Genomic DNA, 22,879 nt, shown 5'->3' on the forward strand with positions numbered 1-22,879 from the left:
GGCCTTGGGACCTATTTCTTACGTGGTAAATATTAACCATTGTACCTAATAGTGCAGTTTGAGGGATTGTAGAGAAGGGGAGCTGGAGTCAGGAAGACCCAAGTGCAAATGTCACTTCCCAAGTCATTGAATCTGTTTGCCTCAGTTTCCTCATCTGTAAAATGGGGGTGATGACAGCACCTCCCTCCCCAGGTCTTTAAAAAACACTTGGCATAGGGCCTGCCACAAAGTAAGCCCTCCTGTTGATGGGAACTACTTCAGGGCTCTGGGAATGGTTTTTTAATGGATTCTATATTAATTGATTTCCTATGTAGTTTACATATTTAAAAGTGCTGCCATTGGGGGGATGTTCTCTTGCCTTCCTGGCTCTGAGCTCACTTTTTGTCTGTATGATGTCGTTCTAAAATGTCCTTGATGAACTGGGGAACCAACAGGTGGTAATGCTGTCTTCACAATTGCTTGGTGAAAGACGACGACTGAATTCTGGAGAGATCTGGTTGGGAATGGAATGATCAAAGCTTATTGGAAGGCTGAGAAGGTGAAATGCCACATTTGACTAAAGACCTGGGTCCTGTTTGGTTAGAGATGTATTGGAGCAGACCCTGCCCTTTGAGGGCTGGCTGGGTTTCCTATAATGCTGGGCCAGGCGCTGTTCCTGGCAGGTGGGCCGTCAGGATTTCTTCGGGCACTGACATTCATGGGGTATTTGGCTGTTACTCTTAAGGGTCATAGGAACCTGAGACCCATTGGTTGGGGACCTTAAGTCATTTATTTGAAATTTAAGTCTGCACAAAATGTGTTTAACAACAATCCCCCTGCACTGCTTAGAAAACTCTAGCTGGGGGCTTCTTGCAGGAATAGAAGCTTCAGATCCTCCTGGAAACTTGCCTAGGTCGCGTTGGTCAGTGTTCTGGAGCCTCAGGGATGATGACCCCGTTTGAACTCCCTCCAAAGAAGGTCAAGGTCTGGCCTCCATACTTGCTACCGGCTTTTTCCTAATACAGACTGCTGTCCAATAGAAACCCATCCAGCCCAGGAACCTAAGCCTTATCTAAGACCCCTGGGCAATCCAGGCTTGTACGAGTGAATGCTCAGGATACCTGAATGGTGGGAGGTGGGCGTCTTTCCATGGGGCAGTGACTATGGTTGGCATTTCAAATCAATTGTGCCAGTCCTTTGTTTAGAACCCTGCAAGTGTGGCTCCTTGTGACCCTGGCCTTCTTGGGGAGGGGCTGGGGTGGCTATCAGGAGAGTTGGAGAGAAGGGTCTGGGCATGGGCAGAGAGAGGATTAAATGCCTGGCCTTCAGGGGGAACTCATTGTGGGCAAATAGCTTTCACTTGGAGCCCTTGGTCTCATTCCTGTGGGGGTAGTGCCAGAGCCCTGCAAGCCCTGGCAGCTTCCAAGGGTTAGAGCTTGCCATGCTGAGTCACCCCTTCTTCAGTGACCCAGAAAGAATGTTGGTAGATTGTTCTGATGAGTGGCCTTGGCCCGTGAAATCATGTTAGTCACAATAGCTTAGAGACCTTGCTTTGTTTCCAGGTCAACTCTTTTCCTCCTGAACGGTTTACCACAGGCGATACTCCTCTTTGCTTGTTGAATAGGTGTTAGTTAGCATCATCTTCAAATTGCAGTTCAATTTCTTGAGTTATAACTGTCCCAGCAAGAATCTGTCTCAAGGCAAGGGTCAGAGGAGAAAGAAGAAAACCTGCTTAGCCTGTTCTCAATTGCTAAAACAATACTGACACTAAAACACTGCTTATTCAGTTTTTGGGGAGGAGGGAGTATTTTTGTCCTCACTCTTTTTTTTTTTTTTGCAAGGCAATGGGGTTAAGTGGCTTGCCCAAGACCACACAGCTAGGTAATTATTAAATGTCTGAGGCTGGATTTGAACGCAGATCCTCCTGACTCCAGGGCCAGTGCTCTATCCACTGTGCCACCTAGCCCCCCCTCACCCACTTTCATTGGAAGGAGTGTGACCACTGTCAGCCAAGTTTTTGCATTCTTTGTGTTTGATTGCTTGAATCCTGTCGAGTGGTATTAGAATCTTTGGAATACGAATGGAGACGCTCACTCCTTCCCTTCATTTTACAGGAAAGGAAATTGAGGCTTAAGATTAAGGTCATGTTGGAGAAGGGCTTTGACTCCACTCATCTGACTTCTTCCAACTTGGACAAGTTGGACTGAGAAAGTTCAGAACCCGAATTGTGGGAATGGTAAAAAGCACTGTCCTCTTCCGGTCCAAGTATTGGGGTAAGCTCGAATTCTGGCTGCTCTGAAGGAAAGCTGAAGGGAGGCAGGAAGAGACATCTGAGGAGGACTCAAAAAGGAAAAAGTCGTAGACTGAGTTACATTGATAGTAAGTGGGAGGAAGAGGGCTTGGTGAAACCAGCTGCCTGGTGCAAGGTGGAAAGGGAGGTGTGTTTTAAGTTGGCATCGAATCCCAGGTGGCTGGAGGGTGCATGTTCCTGTTGGGTGACTTGCACCAACCACTTGTGTTTTTCCCACAGCTGAATGACTTGCTGAAGTTCCAAGTGTAGGTTGAGCTCTCGAAGGAAACGGTGGAAGACAGACAAAAATGACTCTGCCTTCGAGGGCATCAGGGACAACTGAATGTTCCCAATGGGTCCAGCAGTGAGACTTCAACAAGAGAAAATGGGGAACCTCAGACTGAGGGGGGGGGAGGCTGACAGGAGGAGAAAGGGAAGGGTCACGAATAGAATTGATTGGTGGTTCTTTTGGAAAAGGAAGGGCTCTTGTTCCAAGGACAAGAATGACCCTGAGAAGCTCTCTGGTGAGGAGCCATGCCCTCAGAGTACCTGATAGGAGATCACTGGAAAGAGAAGGTCTTGTTTGGTTCTGGTGCATATATAGAAGACCACTAGAACCTTCCACTATTCATCAAGAGAGATGACTTGGCACCTGGGCCCAAATGATGCTGCAAGAACCTGAAAAATAATGCTCAAGAAACAAGATCATGGAAATATGGGTTGTATTTTCAAATGAGGATGCTGACAAAAAGCAACACTGGTGCTTCATAAAGGCCTGTTCTCTTCTCCTATCATCCGTCAAAAATCAAGGATGCGAATGAACAGCCTGGCATAATCCGGATTTGTAGCCAGAGAGGAAGTTCACCTAACAAAGGTTGGTAATAAGCCTCATTTTGATCAGCAGTTCCACCTCACCCAGGTTCAGATGATTCCAGATGTTGGTTGTCTGTCAAATCTAATGGAAAGGTCTTTAAGGGGGCAGCTAGGTGGCACAGTGAATAGAGCACCAGCCCCGGAGTCAAGAGGACCTGGGTTCAAATCCAGTGTCAGACACTTCATAATTAACTAGCTGTGTGGCCTTGGGCAAGCCACTTAACCCCACTTGCCTTGCAAAACAAAACAAAACAACAAAACCCCCCCTAAAAAAATAAAGAAAGGTCTTTAAGCTGAAAGAATAGAGAAAAAGGGAATTCTTCGAGGATAGCTATAATGAAATGAGGTTAGCCTTGGAAATACCTTGATGTTCACAGGAGACAAAACCTAAGAGAGGCTCTGGTAAAACTCTTGGCCTCAGATGTCTGTAAAAATGCCCACAGTTCAGAGGTCCCAAGTCAAGGAGGGAAATTGGACCTCAGTATTATGGAGATTCGATGTGGGGTATGGATGAATATGGAGGGGTCAGCACTGGATCCTTAAGTATATTCTTACAGAATAGGGAATTTAATAGGGAATGCTTGGGTGAAGTTTGTAGAGACAAGACTACAGACCACTTGGACAGAAAGGGGAAATAGATGAACCTGGGAAGCATCTCCCTGGCACAGAGGCATGATTATTGGGGGAGGGACTTCAGTTATCCAGACATCTGCTCTCTTTACTGAAAGCAGAGTAGAATAACTTCTTGATTTTTCTTAATCATCATCTCATCCTTCAAAAAGTGAAGGAACCTTCTAAATGGAGCAAGTGACAAAGATGATGGGAAGTTTCTTGAGGAATAGCCATTTCTTAAGAGTTTGTGATAGCAGAAATTCAATTACATAGAGTCTAACTCATGTCCTCGATTTTTGTTTCAAAAGGCTCAACAGAAGTATAGGTAGGATCCCCACAGACTAAAGTTCTGCAGGCAAATTGGCCCAGGAAAGGCAGGAGGTGCTCAAGAATTGAGATTTGAAGACCAAGGGGGCAGTGATTCCAATGAGAAAGAAAAAGTGTTTTCTTTGAGCTATCAGAGAAAGAGGAAGTGGTTGGCTTGGAATGGGTTGGACCATTACAACAGTGAAGGCCAGATGGCTCAGAAATGTCTGTCCCATTGGACATGATGAGATAAATGGCTAGCAGAGAATCGATAAAACCAAGATAAGGGGAGAGAACCAAGAGATCACCATTTGCCCTGATGGATTCAAGGCACCTCCATACTGAGTCCTGAAATCAATTGTCTGGCCCCGTCCCCTCTGCTGAGCCACTGTCTGTGGTGGCTGAAGAACTGTGGAAAACAAGAGCAAGATTGGAAAAGGACGGCAGCTAGGTGGCGCAGTGGATAGAGCACTGGACTTGGAATCAGGAGGACCTGGGTTCAAATTCGACCTCAGACACTTAATAATGACCTAGCCGTGTGGCCTTGGGCAAGCCACTTAACCCCACTGCCTTGAAAAATCTAAAAAAAAAAAAGATTGGAAAAGGACAAATATCCCAATCCAAAACAAAAAGGATCAAGGAAAGAAAACAGAACCGACAAACTATTGGCCCTTTGGAAAGAAGTCTCTGGTGTCCTAGAACATTCTGGGGTTTCCTTCCTCCCCTTGGTCAAGCTTTAATGTGTGTCTCAGTGGAAATCACTGGGTCACAAGGGTGTCCCTGGTAGTCTAGATTCCAGCTCTGATCCACAGAACGGCCATGGGATCATCCATTGAGACCAACTGTCTCACTTTCCAAGGGCGTGAAGGAATGCAGAAAAATAAAGAGACTTGCACCAAGGTCAGCTAGTCAGCAGTCAAGGCAGGATTTGAACCTGGGTCCTCTGACTTCTGATGGATGCTCACTAATGAGGACTTGCAGCAATCCCTGATTCTTCTTCCCTAGTTGTGAAATGGGAATCAAATGGTCCCCAGACTCTTCCCTCTTCCAAAGACATGTGGAGAAAATAAGGAAGGCACTCTCTCCTGGATGCCAACGTGTGCCAAGAGGCCCAGAGAAAAGCCGAGCCTTGGCCAGTCTCTCCTGAAGCTTTGGGGTGGCTCTGACTCTGTTCTCAGCATGAAAGGACCTTTTTTATTCTCAAAAGTCCTATCTCTCCCCTTCTTCCTCCCTCCCCCAGAAAAATCCTGCAGAGGAGATCCTGGGAGGAAGTTTTGCCAAGCCTAGGGCACTGGCAGCTAGACTGGTTAATGATGACGAGTTTGGCATCAACTCAGAAGTGCTCTTGGGGTGGGGACGGGAACTGGCCTGAGAAGTCCAAACTGCCCACTTGTTCTGTGCTTCTGCAGGTGGGAAGGATCTGACAGTCTATCCCATTCAAACCTCCTCATTTGAAACTGTCCAGGGAAACCCGGCCCAGGTCACACAGGAGAGGCCTGAAGCAGGATTCAAACCCAGGTGATCTTGATTTCACACCCAGGACTCTCCACTATCCTCTGCATGAAAGGTTCATCTGCCTCCTTCCTCCCTGAGTGGGGAGGGTCATCAGGGAAAAAGCATGGCAGGGGTGGCCCAGAGCAGGTAGAGATATCTCCCTGGGCGCCCACTTGTGGCTAGGACAGCCACAGGACTGGGTGGTACTGCCAGGAAGGGTTTGGTCCCAGAGGTCACCTCATAGTCTGCCAAGGCTTGCTTGGCCAGGTAGTGTTCCTGCTTCACTTTGATTGCCACCGATTCTGGGATATTGGGCACGAGGACATCGATCAGCCAGGCCATGAAGATGATGATGTGCTGTTGGGCAAAGCACAGGTTGGAAAGGAAGGACTGAGGAGGCTGAGGAGGACCAAAGGATGGGTATGGCAGGAGCAGGAGGAAGGCTGTGGCCCGATGCCCGGGGAGGGCGGTACCTCAAACACAATGATGAAGGCCAGACGGATTGCCAGAAGATTCCAGAAGGTAATCGAATACCGACCATCTTCTTCTCTGAAAGCTTGATACCTAAAAAGAAAGGTCAATGACAAGTCCTTGGAGCCTCACAGTGTTTTCCATTTATCTAGTTTGATAGAAAACAGCCAAGAAAGGGACAAGGGAGCCAAACTTGGGCATCTTCCCTTCTGTCCTGGGGTGGGTGTGATACCAGCTCCCTGTGGCTTCACAGTGAAAGCCATGGGAAGGGGGGATACGGGGGAAAACAGGGGGCATTTTCAGATTTGTTTTTTTTTTCTTTTCCATGAGAACTCTATGGAAGAGTAGTTTGGGTCGTGATAATACCTTCTTCCCTGCACTCTCCTGATGTTTGATCTCACCCCTGGTGAGCCACACACCCCACCCTGCATTCTGCTCACCTTGTCCTCAACTTCCCCTCCTTTACTCCTCGTTCTGTGTCCCTTCCCGCCCCCTCCCCACTCCCATGCATTCTGACTTCTTTCTTAATAAAGAGCATTTATCTTCCAGGGTCCAGGAAGCCATTGGAGACCACGTTTGGGTCAAAGGCAGAGATGTATTCAGCATCCATAGCTACCCTCTCATTGACAAAACAAGTCAAATTTCAAACTTTAATTAAAATAGGTTCCAATGCTCTGATGATTTGTGGAAAATGGAACTGATTGGAAATGGGATTCAAATCTCACTTATAATGCTACCTGTGTGGCTCAGAGGATGTCACTTATAAACTTCTTTGCTTTCTCATCTGCAAGATGAGTTTAGACTGGATGGTATCTGAGTCCATTTTTATTTTGAGAGCTAATACTTTAGGTCTGCCTCCACTGATGGGGCCTCCAGAAGGGCTGGGGATTAGGCTGGTCACTTCTGGCAGAGTTCTTGCTGTGTAAGACAGCCTAGGGACTAGGTTAAATCTGATTTTAAATGATTCCTAGGCTTTGGGGTGGAGTTGGTCCAACCCATCCTCACTCAGTCCCCACCACAATGTGTGAGATGGTGTCATCTGGCTTTTGCTTTGAGTGGGGACCTCAGCAGTCCCATTCTACTGCAATACTGGTCAGCCAACACCTTCAGTGTAGCTTCCATTCATTGCTTCTAGGGCTGTCTTTTGAGACAGGACAGGCTATCTCTCCATTAGCTGTGAGCTCCTGAGAGCAGGGACCCTCTTGGCCCGCCTTTGGATCCCCATCCCCTTGCAGCACCTGCATGTAGAAGGAGTTTAATAAACGTTTGTTGACTTGAACTCATTTTTGAATGTAGAAGACAGCCGTGGTATCATCCCTGAGTTTTTTCTCCTCCAGACCAATCATCCCTTTGCAGAGAATCATGCACATTTAAAGCTAGATGGGATCTTTGAGGCCATGTGAACCAACCCCTTATTTTTGTTCAGTCATTTTTCAATTGTGTCCAACTCTTTGTGGCCTCATTTGGGGTTTTCTTGGCAAATATCCTGCAGTGGTCTGCCATTTTCTCCTTCTAGTTTTCTTTGCAGATGAGGAAACTGAGGCAAACAGGGTGAAGTGACTTACGCAGGGTCACCCAGCCAGTGTCTGTCACTGTTTAAACTCAGGAAGATGAATCATCCTGACTCTAGACCCAGCACCCCCTTATTTCACAGATGCGGAATTGAGGATCAGAATGGCTAAGTGACTTTAACAGGGCTCTATCCCTTCCCATGACCTGTAACTAGTATGGGTCTGAGGCAAGATTTGAATTCAGGCCTTCCTGACTCAACATCCAGGACTTGGTCTGCCATGACAGCATCTGGCCCCAACCAATTTCTTTCCACAGGAGGGTATCCAGGCTCTTCACCTTTCTGGTGATGTAACTCTGGGGTCTCGCTATCTATCTAAAATGAGGTTTCTCAAAGCAAACACAGCATGCCAGCTGGGGCCAATGGGCAGAATATGGGCTACCACCGAGATGACGTTCTCTTTTTGACTGCTGACTCCCATTGACCCAGGTTGTGTCTGCCTCATCATGCTTTCCATCTGCTAACAAAATCTAGTGGAATCTAGTCTGTCAACAATTTATGAAGTCTTTAATGTCTTTGCAATGTGCCAGCCACTGTACTAAGTGATTTTTAAACTTTTATAAAAGCCAAAAAACCAACCCCACCCAAGGAGCTAAGGAAGGAGACCACATACAAAGCAGCACATCCAAGAGAAAAGTGGAGTTGCTGGAAGTCTCCTTTACAGGGGAACCTTCTCTCCAAGTCAAAGGAGTCCAACTGACTCCCTCCCTGCCTTCCCAAAGACCAGGGGTAGGGAAACTCCCCAGGAGCCAGCATTGGCCAGCCAAGATGCCAGGTGTGCCCCAAAGCTGCCTCACCTGCACGTGCGGTTGTGGATGGAGACAAAAGCCTTGGGGGCCTGGGACAGGGTAAAGTTGATGTAACCGTGGAGGTTGTAAGAATAGTTGTATTTGTAATAGGCCCTTTGCAGGAAATCAGACATGAAGGCGATGAGGATGGCCTGGAAGAAGGCAAGACACATCTCAGCCTCGGCCAAAGAGGCTCACCTGCTTTCAAGAGGAACCCTTTCCCTCCCCATGCTGGCGTTATATCTCTGCTCTCCAAACTCAGCCATGGGTGGGAGTTGGATGTCCCAGGTGGAATGCTCCCCTCTCAGACTGGGCTAGCTCACTGGCGTCCCTTTGCATTTTTTCCCCTTGGGTTTTATTTATAATCTACCTCAGACCACTCAAGGACCTGCACCTATTACGATGTGGTACGGGGGAAGAGAAGTTGGAGGAGTTGTTTCTTCCCTCCATGAGGAGTCATGAATAATTCAATTCAAAAAGCCACTCCTTGGCAGACCTTGTGCCAGTTGCTTGGCATGCAAAGACAAAAAAGGTTTATGATAAGGGCAGCATTTGCTTGAGTCAAGTTTGGAAGGAAGCTGGGGATAGTAAGAGGTGGAGGTCTGTAGACAGGAGCTAAAATGCTCTGTTGGGAAGAGATGATGAAAAAGGGTAAAAAGACCACTTGTACAAAAATATTCATAGCAGCCCTGTTTGTGGTGGCAAAGAATTGGAAATCCAGTAAATGTCCTTCAGCTGCAGAATGGCTTAGCAAACTGTGGTCTATGTATGTCATGGAACACTACTGTTCTATTAGAAACCAGGAGGGACGAGATTTCAGGGAAGCCTGGAGGGATTTGCATGAACTGATGCTGAGTGAGATGAGCAGAACCAGAAAAACCCTGTGTGCCCTAACAGCAACATGGGAGTGATGATCAACCTTGATGGACTCGCTCAGTCCATCAGGGCAACAATCAGGAACAATTTTGGGCTGTCTGCAAAGGAGAGTGCCATCTGTATCCAGATAAGGAGCTGTGGAGTTTGAACAAAGTGCAAGGACTATTCCCTTTAATTTAGGAAAAAAACAGATAGCTTATGTCTGATCTTGTGACCTCTTAGACTTCTTGTCTCTTCTCTAAGGATATGATTTCTCTCTCATCACACCCAATTTGGATCAAGGTACAACATGGAAACAAAGTAAAGACTGACAGATTGCTTTCCATGGGGGGGTGGGGGGAGGGAAGTAAGATTGGGGGGAAATTGTAAAACTCAAATAATATCTTTAATAAAAAAATTAAAAAAGAAAAAAGACTCACTGGAAAAAAATGCTCTGTTGGCCAACCCAACAGGGCCATAGACCCCTAGGAGGGGGTACCATGTCAAAAGATAGAAAGGCAGAAAGGGTCCAGCCTGGGGAGAGCTTTCCATCCCAAACCAAGGATTTGATTTGATTCTGAAGGTTTGGAGTTTGGCTGCCGAATTTTATTGTGCCAGAGAGTGGTGTGGTCAGCTTTAGGAAAAACCCTTTGGCAGCTGAGTGGAGGCGAATTGAATGGGGAGAGAACAGAGGCCAGGAGGCACCACAACCTCAGCCCCAGACCAAGAGGATGAGGAGAGACAGGTGGGAGACACCAGTGAGCTGCCCCACACCCCTGCTCTGTTCACAAGGTGGCATAAGAGGAATCATTTTGGGAAAGAAGGGTAAGAGTCTGGAGGTGCCAAGGGAACCCCCCCCCCCCATGGGAGACCTCCAGCATGTGGAGGGTCAGCTCACTGGCCATAGGGCTATCTGAGAGGGGAGGGATTCCAAATATCACTTCCATTCCTGGAGGGCATGGGCCTTCTCTTTTTGTCTTTGGTACAAGCAGCAGAGTCTGGCATTTAGGAAATCTTTAATGAATGCTTTTTTTCATGGGACCCCAATTCACAGAAATTCTCACTTCTAATTTCCTTTTGCCAAGAGCCAGGGAGGAGCATCGAGATCAGCCCAGGATAAAAACGAGAGGCAGAGGGAAAGCCCAAAGGTTCTTCAAAAAGGTCTTGAGGTTGACTGCCCTTTGGGGACTGAGTGCCCAAAGAGTAACCCTTGGTTTTTCCAGGCAACTGAATGAATTATCTGCTTTCCCAGAGGAGTCAGCCTAGCCTCTGTCCCTACTTGTCGTCAGGGCTGATCTGGAGCCTTTCCCCTCATCTCCCAACTCGAGCATTGTCCTCAGACCTTGGAACCCCCAAAGCTACTCACATTACTTAAAATAGACAAATAGGTGATGGTTTGCAGGAGGCTAAACCAGATGCCAATATTCTGAGTTTTTTCTGCCACAGGACGCCGGTACTGGCAGACGAACTTCTGGGCATCAAGGCGGATCTCGAGCCAGTTATTGAGGAGGGCAAACAGTGGGGCAAGAGGGCAAGAGGCCACAAAAATGGTAATGAATCCGAACTGCAACACTGCATTGACAAGGGAAGTCATTGGATCAGAGAGGTTAGGCGACTCCTCTGGGGCTACAGGGCTCCTTTCCAAGCTCTAGTCCCTGGACCCCAAAGCCAGGCTGCCTTCCACTGTACCCCATCAACTAGCAAGTAAGCAAAGAATGACGGGAATTTCCTGACTCTGTCAACCTCTTCTGCTGCCTCTCAGAAGGTGGAAGTGCCCTGAGCTCTGGAAGGCTATACCAGTGGGTACAATGAAGACACCAACCAATGGAAAGTTATAGCAATAGCCCTGGTGATGGCTTTGGGGGGGGGTCTTCTGTGTTGCAAAAGCCTCCCTAAATTCTGATTGGGGGGCTCAGCACAAGGGCAGACTGCCCTAGTGGGGAAGGGCAATGGGGACCATATGGACAAAGACAAGGCTGGCTCAGTAGACACTTTCTATTTTTACCAGGTTTGACTATTTTTGCCTCTAACCACTGGTATCCTTTGTCTAATTTTAGGGCTTTCCCCGAGTCAATCCTTCCATCAGTCAACTTTGATTAAGCATCTAATAGGTGTTGTAGATTCAAAATGAAATCTCCTGCCCTCAAAATGCTACAACTGGGCCTGTCCCATCCCTTCTTGGCTTCTGTCCCTGGTTCTGATCTGCTTTTTGAGTTTTTATTCCTGCTATATTTCCCAAGGGGTGGGAAATGACCATGGAAGACTGAGTGTTGAATATAATAGGATTACATGGACTCAGTGTCCAAATAGTCATTTTTCCTGAGTCTCATGTTGTGCCACAGGTCCCTTAAATCTCGCTGGGGTTCCTCAAATTATTTTTAATTTTTGCAAGGCAATGGGGTTAAGTGACTTGCCCAAGGCCACACAACTAGGTAATTATTAAGTGTCTGAGGCCACATTTGAATGTACTCCTGGTACTCCTGAGTCCAGGGCTGGTGCTCTATCCACTGCGCCACCTAGCCACCCCCCTTAAATCACTTTTAGAGCAGAATCTTTCCAGTACCTGCCCACTTCCCCCACCTTCCAACACACACACATCCCATCCATCTCATCCCTTCCCACATTTAAGCTTGTGAATCATGGGAGTTCTTTCTATTTAATTCTGAAATGCCCTTCCATCTTGCTATTTGGTATTTTTTAGGGGTTTTTTTTGCAAGGCAAATGGGGTTAAATGGCTTGCCCAAGGCCATACAGCTAGGTAATTATTAAGTGTCTGAGACCAGATTTGAACCCAGGTACTCCTGACTTCAGGGCTGGTGCTCTATCCACTGCACCACCTAGCCACCCTTTCATGTTGCTCTTTGCTAGGTTTAGAGATAGTGACCTGATCGATGAGTGGAGTTATCCAGGAGAGATTTAATTTATGGTGTTCTTTTAAGGGACCAAGATGGATACCCAGATTCCCTCGCGCTGGGCCCCGTGCCTCTTCTAATTGCAATGTAGGCTTGCATTAACTTTGGTGGGTCCCAGGAGACCTGGGGATGCCTCATCTGACTTGCAGGCTGACTGCCGTCTCTCCAGATTTTTTTTTATTAACTATTGTCTAGCCATGCCTCCCTAAACCTGTACTTGTGAGCTTGAGAAGCCAATGCCCCCAGAGGATGAGTTTTATCAGATGAGTAGGACCATCCTTGTTCTGCCACCTCCTCCTCATTCCTTGCCCCAATTCATCTGCCCTACAAAGGCCTTGGTTCTTACCCATTTCCAGGTATTCCTGCAGCAGCCCTTCGTATTCTAGAAGTTCATAGTTTGCCTCCCACATTTTTGAGGTATCCTCATTTTTCTTTTCCTTGGAATGAAGCTTTTTTTTTTGTTTCCAGATTTTCATTTTCCTGGACATCAAACAGAGGGAAAAGTTACAAAGTAGTAAGTACGCCAGTACAGCTTTTGTCTGCACTGAGAACTAGGTAGCTGGTCTGTACAGTGGTAGAACGGACATGTCGGCGGATCTATCAGAGCCCGCCCCTCCCTAGACAAGAGTCATCTTGGGAAGCTGGAGAGGAATTTCAAAGACAGAATGAAGGAAAAGGAAAATGAGGCTAATTTCTGGCTTAGCAAGAAGAGAAGCTCTTCTCAGATATGAATTAATCTTTAGAAAAGGAGATTCCATGTTGTTCTGTCAGAAACCCTGCATGGTCAGACTTTAAGTTGGGAGGGGGGGAATGCAGAGCCAAGAGAACAATGGGCAGTGACAGTGACATTGTGGGTTAGTCCTTGAGCTAGGGGGTCTTTGGGGTCCCTTCCAGTTCTAAACAATTTTTGGGCTCAGCTCCCATTTCCCTAAAATCAAATTGGACTAGTTGGTTTCTGGGGACCCTCCAGGTTGAGATCCATATTATTTTAAGATGTCTTTTTGAATAGAAGTATTCAATGGGGGGGGTCATTGAGGATTCTGGGAAGACGGCAGTGTAGGTTAGAAAATTCCAAGTTCTTCAGATTTCTTCCACAAAAAAGCAGCTCAGGGTGAAAAATAGAGTGGCAAAAATAAACAAGAGTTTATTGGGACAGAGTAATGGTTTCCTGGCACAACCAGAGAAGTCCAAGGTTCAGACTTAGTGATGTGTAAATACCTCTAACAGCAAGAGGCACCCTTGGCCAGTCAGGGTAGGAGATAGCCTCTGGCTAGCCACAGGAATAATTATCTCCCAGACACTGGGGAGTTCAGCACTGGTTCCTGGGCAAGAAGGAACCAGCACACCCCCCCCCATTAGTACAGAAAGTAGTGCAGGGATGCTGTGAGATCCAGGGCAGAGTGGAAAACTGAAGATGATAACCATTGGAGGGTTCTCAGGGAGCAAGACCACAGTGTGTGGAGGGACCCCCCTCATCCTGGGGGGTTTGGAGGGAGAAAGGAATGAAGAGGTTGGACCCAGGACACAATTCCTGAGGCCAGAGGCAACATCACCACACCACAGGACTAGAGGTGCTAAAAAAAATGAAAAAAAGAGCAAACAAAGGAGAAAGAACCCAATCACAGTCAGTTACTATGGGGATAGAGAAGACAGGGTTCATCTTCAGAGGAAGATATTGAAGCAAAAAAAGCCAGAGTGACATCAAATGGCTACCTGCTCAAAAAAAAAATTCATAGAACTCAAGTCTTTAAAAATCAAATAAGAGGGATTGAGGAAAAACTGAAAAAGAAAATAAGAACAATCAAAGAAAAACAAGAAGATTGTGAAAAGAAAATAAACTAACTGGAAAAAGAGATCCAGAATCTTAGGGAAGAAAATGACTGAAAATTAGAATTGTCCAAGAGAAAGTCAGTCAACTTATAAAGGACCAAGAAATAATAAAACAAAACATAAAGAATAATAATAAAAAAAGAGAATGTGAAACACCTCATAAGAAAATCAATTGATCTGGAGAACAGATCAGGAAGAGAAAACCTAAGAATATTCAGACTGCCTGAAAGCTACAATCAAAAAAAATTTTTCATACAATAATAAAAGAAATAATTAAGAAAATTGTCCTGAAGTGTTAGAACAAGAGGAGGAAGTATAAATAAAAAAGATTCAGTGATCACCACCTGAAAGGAATCCTAGAGGAAAACTGAGAGAAATATCATAGCTAAATTCTAAAACCCCCAGGTTAAGGAGAAAATATGAAGAACAAGAAAAAAACCACAATTCAAATATGGTAGAGCCACAATTAAAATTACATAAGGTCTAGGAGCTCCATTAAAAGACTGCAGGTCTTGGAACACTATATATTTTAGAGCAAAAGAACTGTGGTTGCAGTCACAAATATCATATTCAGCAAAGTTATATATAATCCTGAACCAAAAAAAAATGGACATCCAATGAACTGCCAGATTTTCAGAATTTTGTTGCAAAAAGATCTGAACTTAATAGAAAATTTGAAATTTAAGAACAAGAGAAATATAGAGTAAACATTAAAGACTAGTTATAAGGAACTCAATAAGAACAAATTATTTACTGTGTATGGAAATGTAAACTATATGTCCAAAATGGTTATTTGTAATTGGGTAATTTGAAGGAAAGATTGGGGGAGAGGGTGGCTAAGTGGTGCAGTGGATAAAGCACTGGCTCTGGAGTCAGGAGTACCTGGGTTCAAATCCAGTCTCAGACACTTAATAATTACCTAGCTGTGTGGCCTTGGGCAAGTCACTTAACCCCATTTGCCTTGCAAAAACCTAAAAAAAAGATTGGGGGAGAGCTGAATAGGATGGGATTCTTAAAAGTAAAATAGTGACCTCCCCCCAAAAAAGCAAATGAGTTAACTTATACAAATGAGATGTGAGAGGAAGAACTGATACAGAGGAATTAGATGGGGAAGGAAAGCTGGTAGTTCTAGAAACCTACTTTCATCAGGAATGTGTTAAAGAATGTATACAGAAAGTTGTGTAGATCAATGGTGAGGGGGCTATAGAAGTGTGTGTGAGGGAAGGATTCTTGGAAGGGCAGTAGGTTAAGGAACAGGAGGGCAAGATTGTGAGTTAAAGAGTGAGGAGGGGTTACTTTTTTAAAAAAAATTTTTGCAAGGCGATGGAGTTAAAGTGACTTGCCCAAGGTCACACAGCCAAGTAAGTATTAGGTGTCTGAGGCCAGATTTGAACTGTTCCTTGCCAGGGAGAGGGAGAGAAGTGTGTGTGTGTGTGGGGGGTCCTCCTGACTCCAGGGCCGGTGCTCTATCCACTGCACCACCTCACGGCCTTTTGGAGGGATTGATGCTTTCAGGAAATGTTATAAAAATGACAGCCACACACAAACCAAGTATATATGAATATGTAGGTGTATGTGTCTAGATATATGTATTTCTGTATCCTGTATATGTATGTGAGTGTCTGTACAAATGTGTAGATATGTATGTGAGGTTATATCTATCTATAGCCATGCTTAATTGTAGCCACTGGAGGTGGGGGTGGGGGAGAAGAACAAAGAAATAGTGAATAGCAGAGAATGGAAGAAAAGATGGACCATTCTGAACACAGAGTATTTATTACCTAGGCTTCCTTGAAATGAAAATTTATTGCTTACTATTATGAACTGTCTCATGTTTTGCTGTGCACATTACAATGGTTTTCTTATTTTATCTTTAAAACAAGAAAAAGTTAATAAAAAAAAGAAATCTGTCTTCAAAAATATCCAAAGGACCAGCCTTACAGTTTTAGCCTTAGTGCCTAATATGTGCCAGACACTAGATTAAGGTGGGGGATAGAAAAGGAGGTAAAAGACAGTTCCTGTTCTCAGGGATCTTATGATCTAATGAGGAAGATAAAGCAAGGCTATAGGATATTTAGGATATAATCCTCTATGCATATATATATATGCATATATATATATGGATATATAGATATATAGATATATATGATGCACAGGATACAGGGTAAATAGGAAATAATTAGCCATGGGAAGGCACTGGAGCTAAGAGAAGTTTCAGGAGCTTCCTGTAGAAGATAAGATTTTATTTGGGACTCCAAGGAAGCCAGGTAGGGTCAATTGTTGGAGTGGGAGGAGGAGGAGACCATTTCAGGCATGAGGGACTAACTAGAGGGAAAAAAAGTGATTATATAGATTTTTTAAATGATTTTTTGGCAAAAATTGGAGTGGCATGGTGAAAAAAGCCATGGTTTTGGGGTCAGTAGAGCTGGTTTTGAAACTCAGTCCTGCAGTTCACTAGCAGAGTGAACTGGGGGGCATCCCCTCCCACCTCGTGGGGCCTCAGTTTCCTTACCACCTAATACAGGGGAAGATTCAGCTAAGATTGGGGTTGGACTGAGGGAGCTCTCTGGTTCTTTCCAGCTCTACATGGACCTTCCTATGACCATAGTCCAGAGACCCAGACAGTCACACAGCCAGCAAGTAGTGAAAGAGAGATTTGAACTCTTTTTGACTCTAAACCTAGCCCTCCAGTGATTAGCCCGGGTCACTCCTGGGGGCTACTTACGGAATCCATATTTCTAATAGGTTGTTGAACATTTGTTTCCCCACCATGATGACCAACATCTCCTGGGCAAGCTCGACAAGGCAGTTACTGTTAATGCACTGGGGGACAGAAGCTACAGGTTAGCATGAAGGATGGAGGTAGTCGGGAGGCGGCTCATTCTCCTGTGTTGGCCCCCACCTGAGGTCCCCTCATTCCCCTGGGAGCATCTAAGTCCTGGCACCCTTTCTTCATGGTGACACCCAAGACCTCCATCTTCATCTTCACTATTAAAAAAGCTTTTCAAGTAAGACCAAAGGCACCCAAGCCATTCAGTAGTGAAGGAAGCTACCTCCTCCAAACTACCGATGCCTGGTATCCAGGGCCACAGATGAATTTTACAGACATTGTTTCAAAGATTTTATAATTAGCTTGCAATGTACTTAACCAGAAACAGATGCACCTTTGGAGGACCAACCTTGGCATCCAAACCCCCAGCCCCTTTCTTGGCCAAGATCCCTGTTAGGAAATACTCAATGATATTTATCTTGAGGGCAACAAGGAGCCACAAGATTTTTTGAGAAGGGAGAATCTTTGGTCAGATTTGTGTTTGGAGAATATCAGAGTAGGGAAAATACGGGGGACAGCTTGGAGGCTAGGCATCCAAAGAGAAGGGAGTCGCACTGGTCCAAGTGATAAAGATCTGAACTAAGGGAGAGGCCAGGTGTGAATGTTAGGAACGTCTGAAGGTGGAACTGATAAGGCTTGGCCACTGAAAGAGAATCTAGGAGAGTCAAGTTGGACTCCAAGGACAGGAAGTCACGTGAGAAGGTAAGTCCTTGGCACAGAAACTAGGAGCTGCACTGGAGAGAGCTATGGGCTGGAAGATGGTCCTTAGGGTCTGGGCAGACCAGACCCAGGGTGTGTCTCCAGGGCCTTGTTATCTTTGGCCTTGTTTATCAGTGACCTGGATAGACCAATCCCAAGGGCAAGGTCCAGGAATAAAGTCCCAACTGGCCAGTTTGTCAATTTTATAGGACAGAATGAGTATCCAGACATCTTAACAGGTTAGACCAGTAGAGGAAGCTAATGGGATGAAATTTAGAAGGGACAGATGCAACATCCCCAAAGAATGACTACTGCACAAGAACAGAATGGGAAGGGAGAGAGGGGAAAGGTACGTAGAAAGCAGTTTAGGCAGAATTAAGACCTAGAGGTTGAGGAGACTGCAGATTTTATGGGATGATGCGAGGAGATCACCCCAGATCTAGAACTCTTAGGCCCTGGAGCCCAGGATGAGGTGGATAGTAGTCTGCTGCCCTCTGTGCTGGTCAGACCACCCCAGCGCTTTGGGATCAGACCTGGGATTCATAGCTTAGGAGGAGATTTTAACAAGCTGTGGAGCACACTGAGAATGGTGATGAAATATGGATACTTGGCATACTACAATCAGCTGGATTGTTTACCTTAAGGGAAAAAAAAGATTTTTGAGAGAATAAAAATAACCCTTTGTCCAAAGGACTTTCATGCGGACTTTGATCAGACTTGGTCTGCCGGGTCTGAGAAGAATGGAGACTGACAGGCCAGAGTTACAGGGAGGCAGAGTCACCAAGAAATGTTTGCAAACAAGCTAGAAGTGTTCAAAAGGGAGAAGAGTTGACTCCAGGGCAGTGGTGGAGGACTTGATTATCCAGGATACCCTGCTTGGACCTGGGCTCATTGATCTCTGAGGTCCTTCCAACTCCAAGATCCTGTATGGAAGGTCTGCGAAGTTTATGCGGGGAGTCCCTGGAGATCTGGGTAATCAAGCTAGGGAAATGGAGCTAGGGAAGAGGCTGGCGACCCTGCTGTTCTTGCCCTCAGTTTCTTGGAAGGGAGGGAGTGGGGCAATCTAGGTGTTTTAGGAAGCCTCATTGCCCCCATCTTTATGCAGTGTATGTTGAGTAAATTTGATGATATGGACCTCCATGTACCTTAAATGTTCAAATTGCTGATGAGCTGGGGTTGAGGGACATGATTAGTAATCAGGAATTTAATAGTATTTAAAAGGAATTGTCTAACCTTAAGTCAGAGAGAAGGCTGGGGCTGAAGACTTCAAGTCAGCACCAAGTGAAAAACAGAAGAGGTCTAATGAATGTTTCAAGAGAGGCAGTGTGGCTTATTGGATAGAGGGCTAGCTTTGGGGTCAAAAAGATCGGATTCAAGGCAAGTTGTATGACCAGGACAAGTTCTCTAACTCTCCAATGCCTCAGGTTAAATTCCTGAGAGACTGTTTAATGCTGACCTGCATTAGAGGATGGAGTTTAGCAGGAAGTTCCCCAAACCAATGAAATTATAGAGCCGGACAAAGAAGCCCCACTTTGGGGCTTTGGCTGGCTTCCTGGGAGAGGTTAGGGCTGACAGTCCCGAACCCTCAAAGAGTTTTTCAGCCTTCTCTCAACAAGGACAGTTTAGCCAAACCCCAGGGGATGGGTGCACTGAAGAGGGCAGAGGGCAACTCACTGACCTGAGAAGGAGCCCAGGTGAGAGGCCTCACCACCTTGATCAAATCTGGTGTGTGTGTGTGTGTGTGTGTGTGTGTGTGTGTGTGTGTGTGTGTGTGTTTGAGTGTCTGAGTGTATTTGAGTGAGTGTGTTTGAGTGTGAGGGTGTGTGTCTATTCAAGTGAGTGTGTGTGTGTTTGAATGTGAGTGTGTGTCTATTTGAATGTGAGTTTGTGTATTTGAGTGCGTGTGTGTGTGTGTGTGTGTGTGTGTGTGTGTATGTGTAGAAATCTTTTTGGTCACTTTTCTGCCTTTGTTATTTAATGAAAGTTAATAAACTTTTTTCCATGAGCTCATATCTGTGAATTGGCTCAATATTGAGGCCACATTGGTGGAGGTTCAGGAGTGGAGGTTAACAGCCAAGTGCAATGTGCCTTTTGTCTAGAGTGGTGTTCAAGGGGGGCTTATATTGGGGGGCTCAGGGGGTAGCTAGAGGGGACAGTGGATAGAGCACTGGACTTGGAATGAGGAAAACCTGAGTGAAAATCTTGCCTGAGACACTTGTTAGCTATGTGACCCCAGACAAGTCACTTGACTCTGCTTGCCTCAGTTTCCTCAACTGTCCAATGAGGCCAAATATATCACCCATCTCTCAAGACTTATTGGGAAGACAAAGAAGATATTTGTAAAAAGTACTTAGCATAGTGGTGGAAAATAATTGGTGCCTAATAAATGCCTATTTTCTTTTTTTTCCATGGGTTATATAGAAGTTGGTGATGCAATGAAAGAAGCTTTTAGTTCACAGACATTTGCTCTGTAGCTAGAGGGACTGCTAGAGTTTGGTCCATAGTAACTTAATATATCCACTGGATTCCCTTGGGCAGGGGATGGGGAGACTTCAGAGTCGGGGACCTGGGGTGAAGTCCAGATCTGCCTGGGCTTCTCATTGAGAATCCCTTAGAGCCTCAGTTTCTTCCCTGCAAAATGAGGACATTGGACAAGAGAGTCTCCCAGACCCCTCTTGACTCTAAAGCTGTGATCCTAGGCTCTGTCTCCACCTCCCCCCACCCCCAGGTGACTATTTCCTAGCATATACTCACATTTTCATTTTTAATCCCAAGGAAGGAGCGGTAGTTTCCTGGGTACCCTGAAAATCTGAAGAGCATCCATGGTCATTCAACTACCAAGGGGTCGGGCTCCATTCTCTGAGCAGCAAGCACCTCCCTTCCCCCCTCTTCTGCCCCTTCTGTCTGTCCTTCCTCCCTCCCTGGGGGTCTGAGCTGCCCACAAGCACCAGCCAGCCTTCTGCCTGGTGAAGGAAAATGCTATTTTATTTTCAAGGTATTTGTGTTCCTTGTCCTCCTCCCAGGGTGGTGGGGAATGTCAGACAGCGGCACGTGGATGGCACAGAGACCACTGTTCCAATACCTTTCCAGAGACCATCTAAATCTCTCTGGGGGCTCCCTGTGAGCATCCTTTGAAGAACTGAAGACAGGGAGACTAGCATGATTTATTCCCTCCTTAGGAGAGGGCAGAGGTCCCCAAGCTGCAAACTTCCTGGGCTCTCTGGAGGTGGTTACTGGGTGACTGCGTCCTCCTGGCTAGGGGTGCTAAGGGGCCGGGTCATTCCAGCCAGCTGCCCATCCCCCCGGCTGCTTTCCTTGAGAGCTGGGTGAGGAGGATTGGCACCCTGGGCTCCCACCAGTCATCTGCTGGGCAAGATTCTTATTTGCTCTCTAATTTTGGATGGGGTGCAGTTCTTTGGATAGCTATTTGGTATTTCGTTTGTTCCTGGTCATTTGGTCCAATGAAACTTGAAACAAATTCACCCATAGGTTCCCGGTGAAGTCCCGAGCCTGACGGGGCATTGCAGGCCCGTTGTGGGTTCTCTCTGGTTCTGTTTCGTTGGTTACATTACACCAAATCGTGTTGGTCTGGTTGGTACCGGTGCTGGGAAGCCTCCTCACTGCTCCAGACCCAGACGTGGATTCAGGAGGGGCTCAGTTCAGACTCTGCACTACAGTGACTAACCCTGGGCAGTTCACTGGCATTCTGAGCCTTGGCTGCTTTGGGCTAACAATCCCTGGAGTGCCCAGTGCGGGGGGAGAGAGGGAGAGGGGGAGAGAGAGAGAGAGAGACAGAGAGAGGGAGAGAGAGAGAAGAGAGAGAGACAGAGACACAGAGAGAGAAAGAGAGAGAGACAGACAGAGACAGACAGACAGACAGACAGACAGACAGAGAGACAGAGAGACAGAGACAGACAGAGACAGAGACAGAGAGACAGAGAGACAGAGAGAGACAGAGAGAGACAGAGACAGAGAGAGAGAGAGACAGAGAGAGAGACAGAGAGAGACTCAAGATTTTTTTTTTTGGTTTGGTTTTTAGTTTTGCAAGGCAGGGGGTTAAGTGACTTGCCCAAGGTCACACAGCTAGGCAATTATTAAGCTTATGAAGTGTCTGAGGCTGGATTTGAACTCAGGTCCTCATGACTCCAGTGCCACCCAGCTGCCCCGAGATGATGTTAAGCATCTCCAGAGGAGGAAAATGAGGCTAAAGGGATTCTGCATCACATTGGTGGTGGGCCTTGTTCCCAGCTCAGGGCTGGGGCAGCTTCCAGAGCAGTTTCCTGGGGTCCGGAAGGAAAGCAGCCTGGGGAATGAATTCCCGATTCCCCTAAATCCTCTCCTACTTCGGGGGCTCTGTGACCTCCTCGGGATGACTCCTTCGGGACGGTAGACCCCTCAGGGGCTTGGCCAGGCTACCTCTCGTTTCCCTGAGGCCCAGAGGGCCGGAGGCTTCCCTGAGGAGGAAGCCTGGGAGGTGGGTTCTGAAGCCAGGTCCCTGAAGCTGCCCATCCTGGGGGCCTCTTGTCTGTCCTCACCACATAGAGGGGACACCCAACATGGTGGAGATTCTGCTGGCTCTTGGTAATGGGGGCATACCATTGAAGAAGGCAGTTGGCTCCCGAGTTCTCCCCTAATTATCCCACCCAACTTAGGACTGAGAGAAGGAGCAGACGTCTGAGCTGACCTCCCCTTGAAGAAGGCAATGTAGATCGGAAGGGAGAAGAGGTTGATAAACTGGAAAATAAACATTTTCAAAACAAAAGCATCTTCAAACTTGGACTGAGTTTTGTGCATTTCTGAGGCAAAAAACAAAACAAAACATTAAATCAGTGAACTTTGGACTCTCTCCCCCAAATGCTTTCTTTATTGCCTCCATCCCCCCCTCCATAGTACACGAACTTGGGAAACCAGCTGAGACACTGAGGCAAAGGGAGGGGAAGGCCAGCCAGCTAGGTTATAGTTAGAGGAATTAAGACCCTGGTTCAATAATGATTGATGACTAGCATGTGACCAGGTTTCTGGAACTCAGTATTCTTATCTGTAAAACGAGTCCATTATCCTCCACAGCTGGGCAGCTTCCCTCCTTTGGGCCATATCTCTCCTTAGGCAATCTGGGGGAGCCCATGGATCCACAAGATGATAGATATGGGATTACAAAAGGAAATCAATTGTGCAATGAGATTGCTACTAGAACACTGAAAAGCAACCAAGTTCATGGGCCCAGCCTGAGAATCCCTCCTGGAGCACTAGAATCCCATGTGATCCCATGACCGTCACCTCCTTATTCCAGGTAGTCAAACCTCTCTCTCGGGATGAACCCCAAGATTGGATTGCTTTTCTTTTCTGCTCTAGTGTGCGATTGACTTGTGA

General features: G+C 46.3%; 1 protein-coding gene across 3 annotated transcripts in view; it reads right to left on the reverse strand.

Moving 5' to 3' along the window:
• Positions 1-208: 208 nt before the first annotated feature.
• The window catches only part of ANO7 (anoctamin 7), a 71,443-nt gene continuing 48,772 nt past the window's right edge, over positions 209-22,879 (reverse strand). For 2 of the 3 annotated variants that reach the window (XM_074190702.1, XM_074190703.1), the window contains 9 exons: positions 22,194-22,305; positions 20,264-20,318; positions 16,706-16,803; positions 12,497-12,630; positions 10,605-10,810; positions 8,393-8,535; positions 6,028-6,118; positions 5,792-5,911; positions 734-1,669 (listed from right to left, as the gene is read on the reverse strand). In XM_074190702.1, the coding sequence (XP_074046803.1) occupies positions 1,607-1,669; positions 5,792-5,911; positions 6,028-6,118; positions 8,393-8,535; positions 10,605-10,810; positions 12,497-12,630; positions 16,706-16,803; positions 20,264-20,318; positions 22,194-22,305 (1,022 nt within the window). In that variant the 3' untranslated portion in view covers positions 734-1,606. Of the gene's footprint in view, positions 494-733; positions 1,670-5,791; positions 5,912-6,027; positions 6,119-8,392; positions 8,536-10,604; positions 10,811-12,496; positions 12,631-16,705; positions 16,804-20,263; positions 20,319-22,193; positions 22,306-22,879 lie in introns of those variants that run through there. The other variant, XR_012469294.1, reaches the window with a different exon arrangement.

The sequence above is a fragment of the Macrotis lagotis genome, chromosome 6 (genome assembly GCF_037893015.1).
Source record: "Macrotis lagotis isolate mMagLag1 chromosome 6, bilby.v1.9.chrom.fasta, whole genome shotgun sequence".
Classification (NCBI taxonomy): Eukaryota; Metazoa; Chordata; class Mammalia; order Peramelemorphia; family Peramelidae; genus Macrotis; species Macrotis lagotis.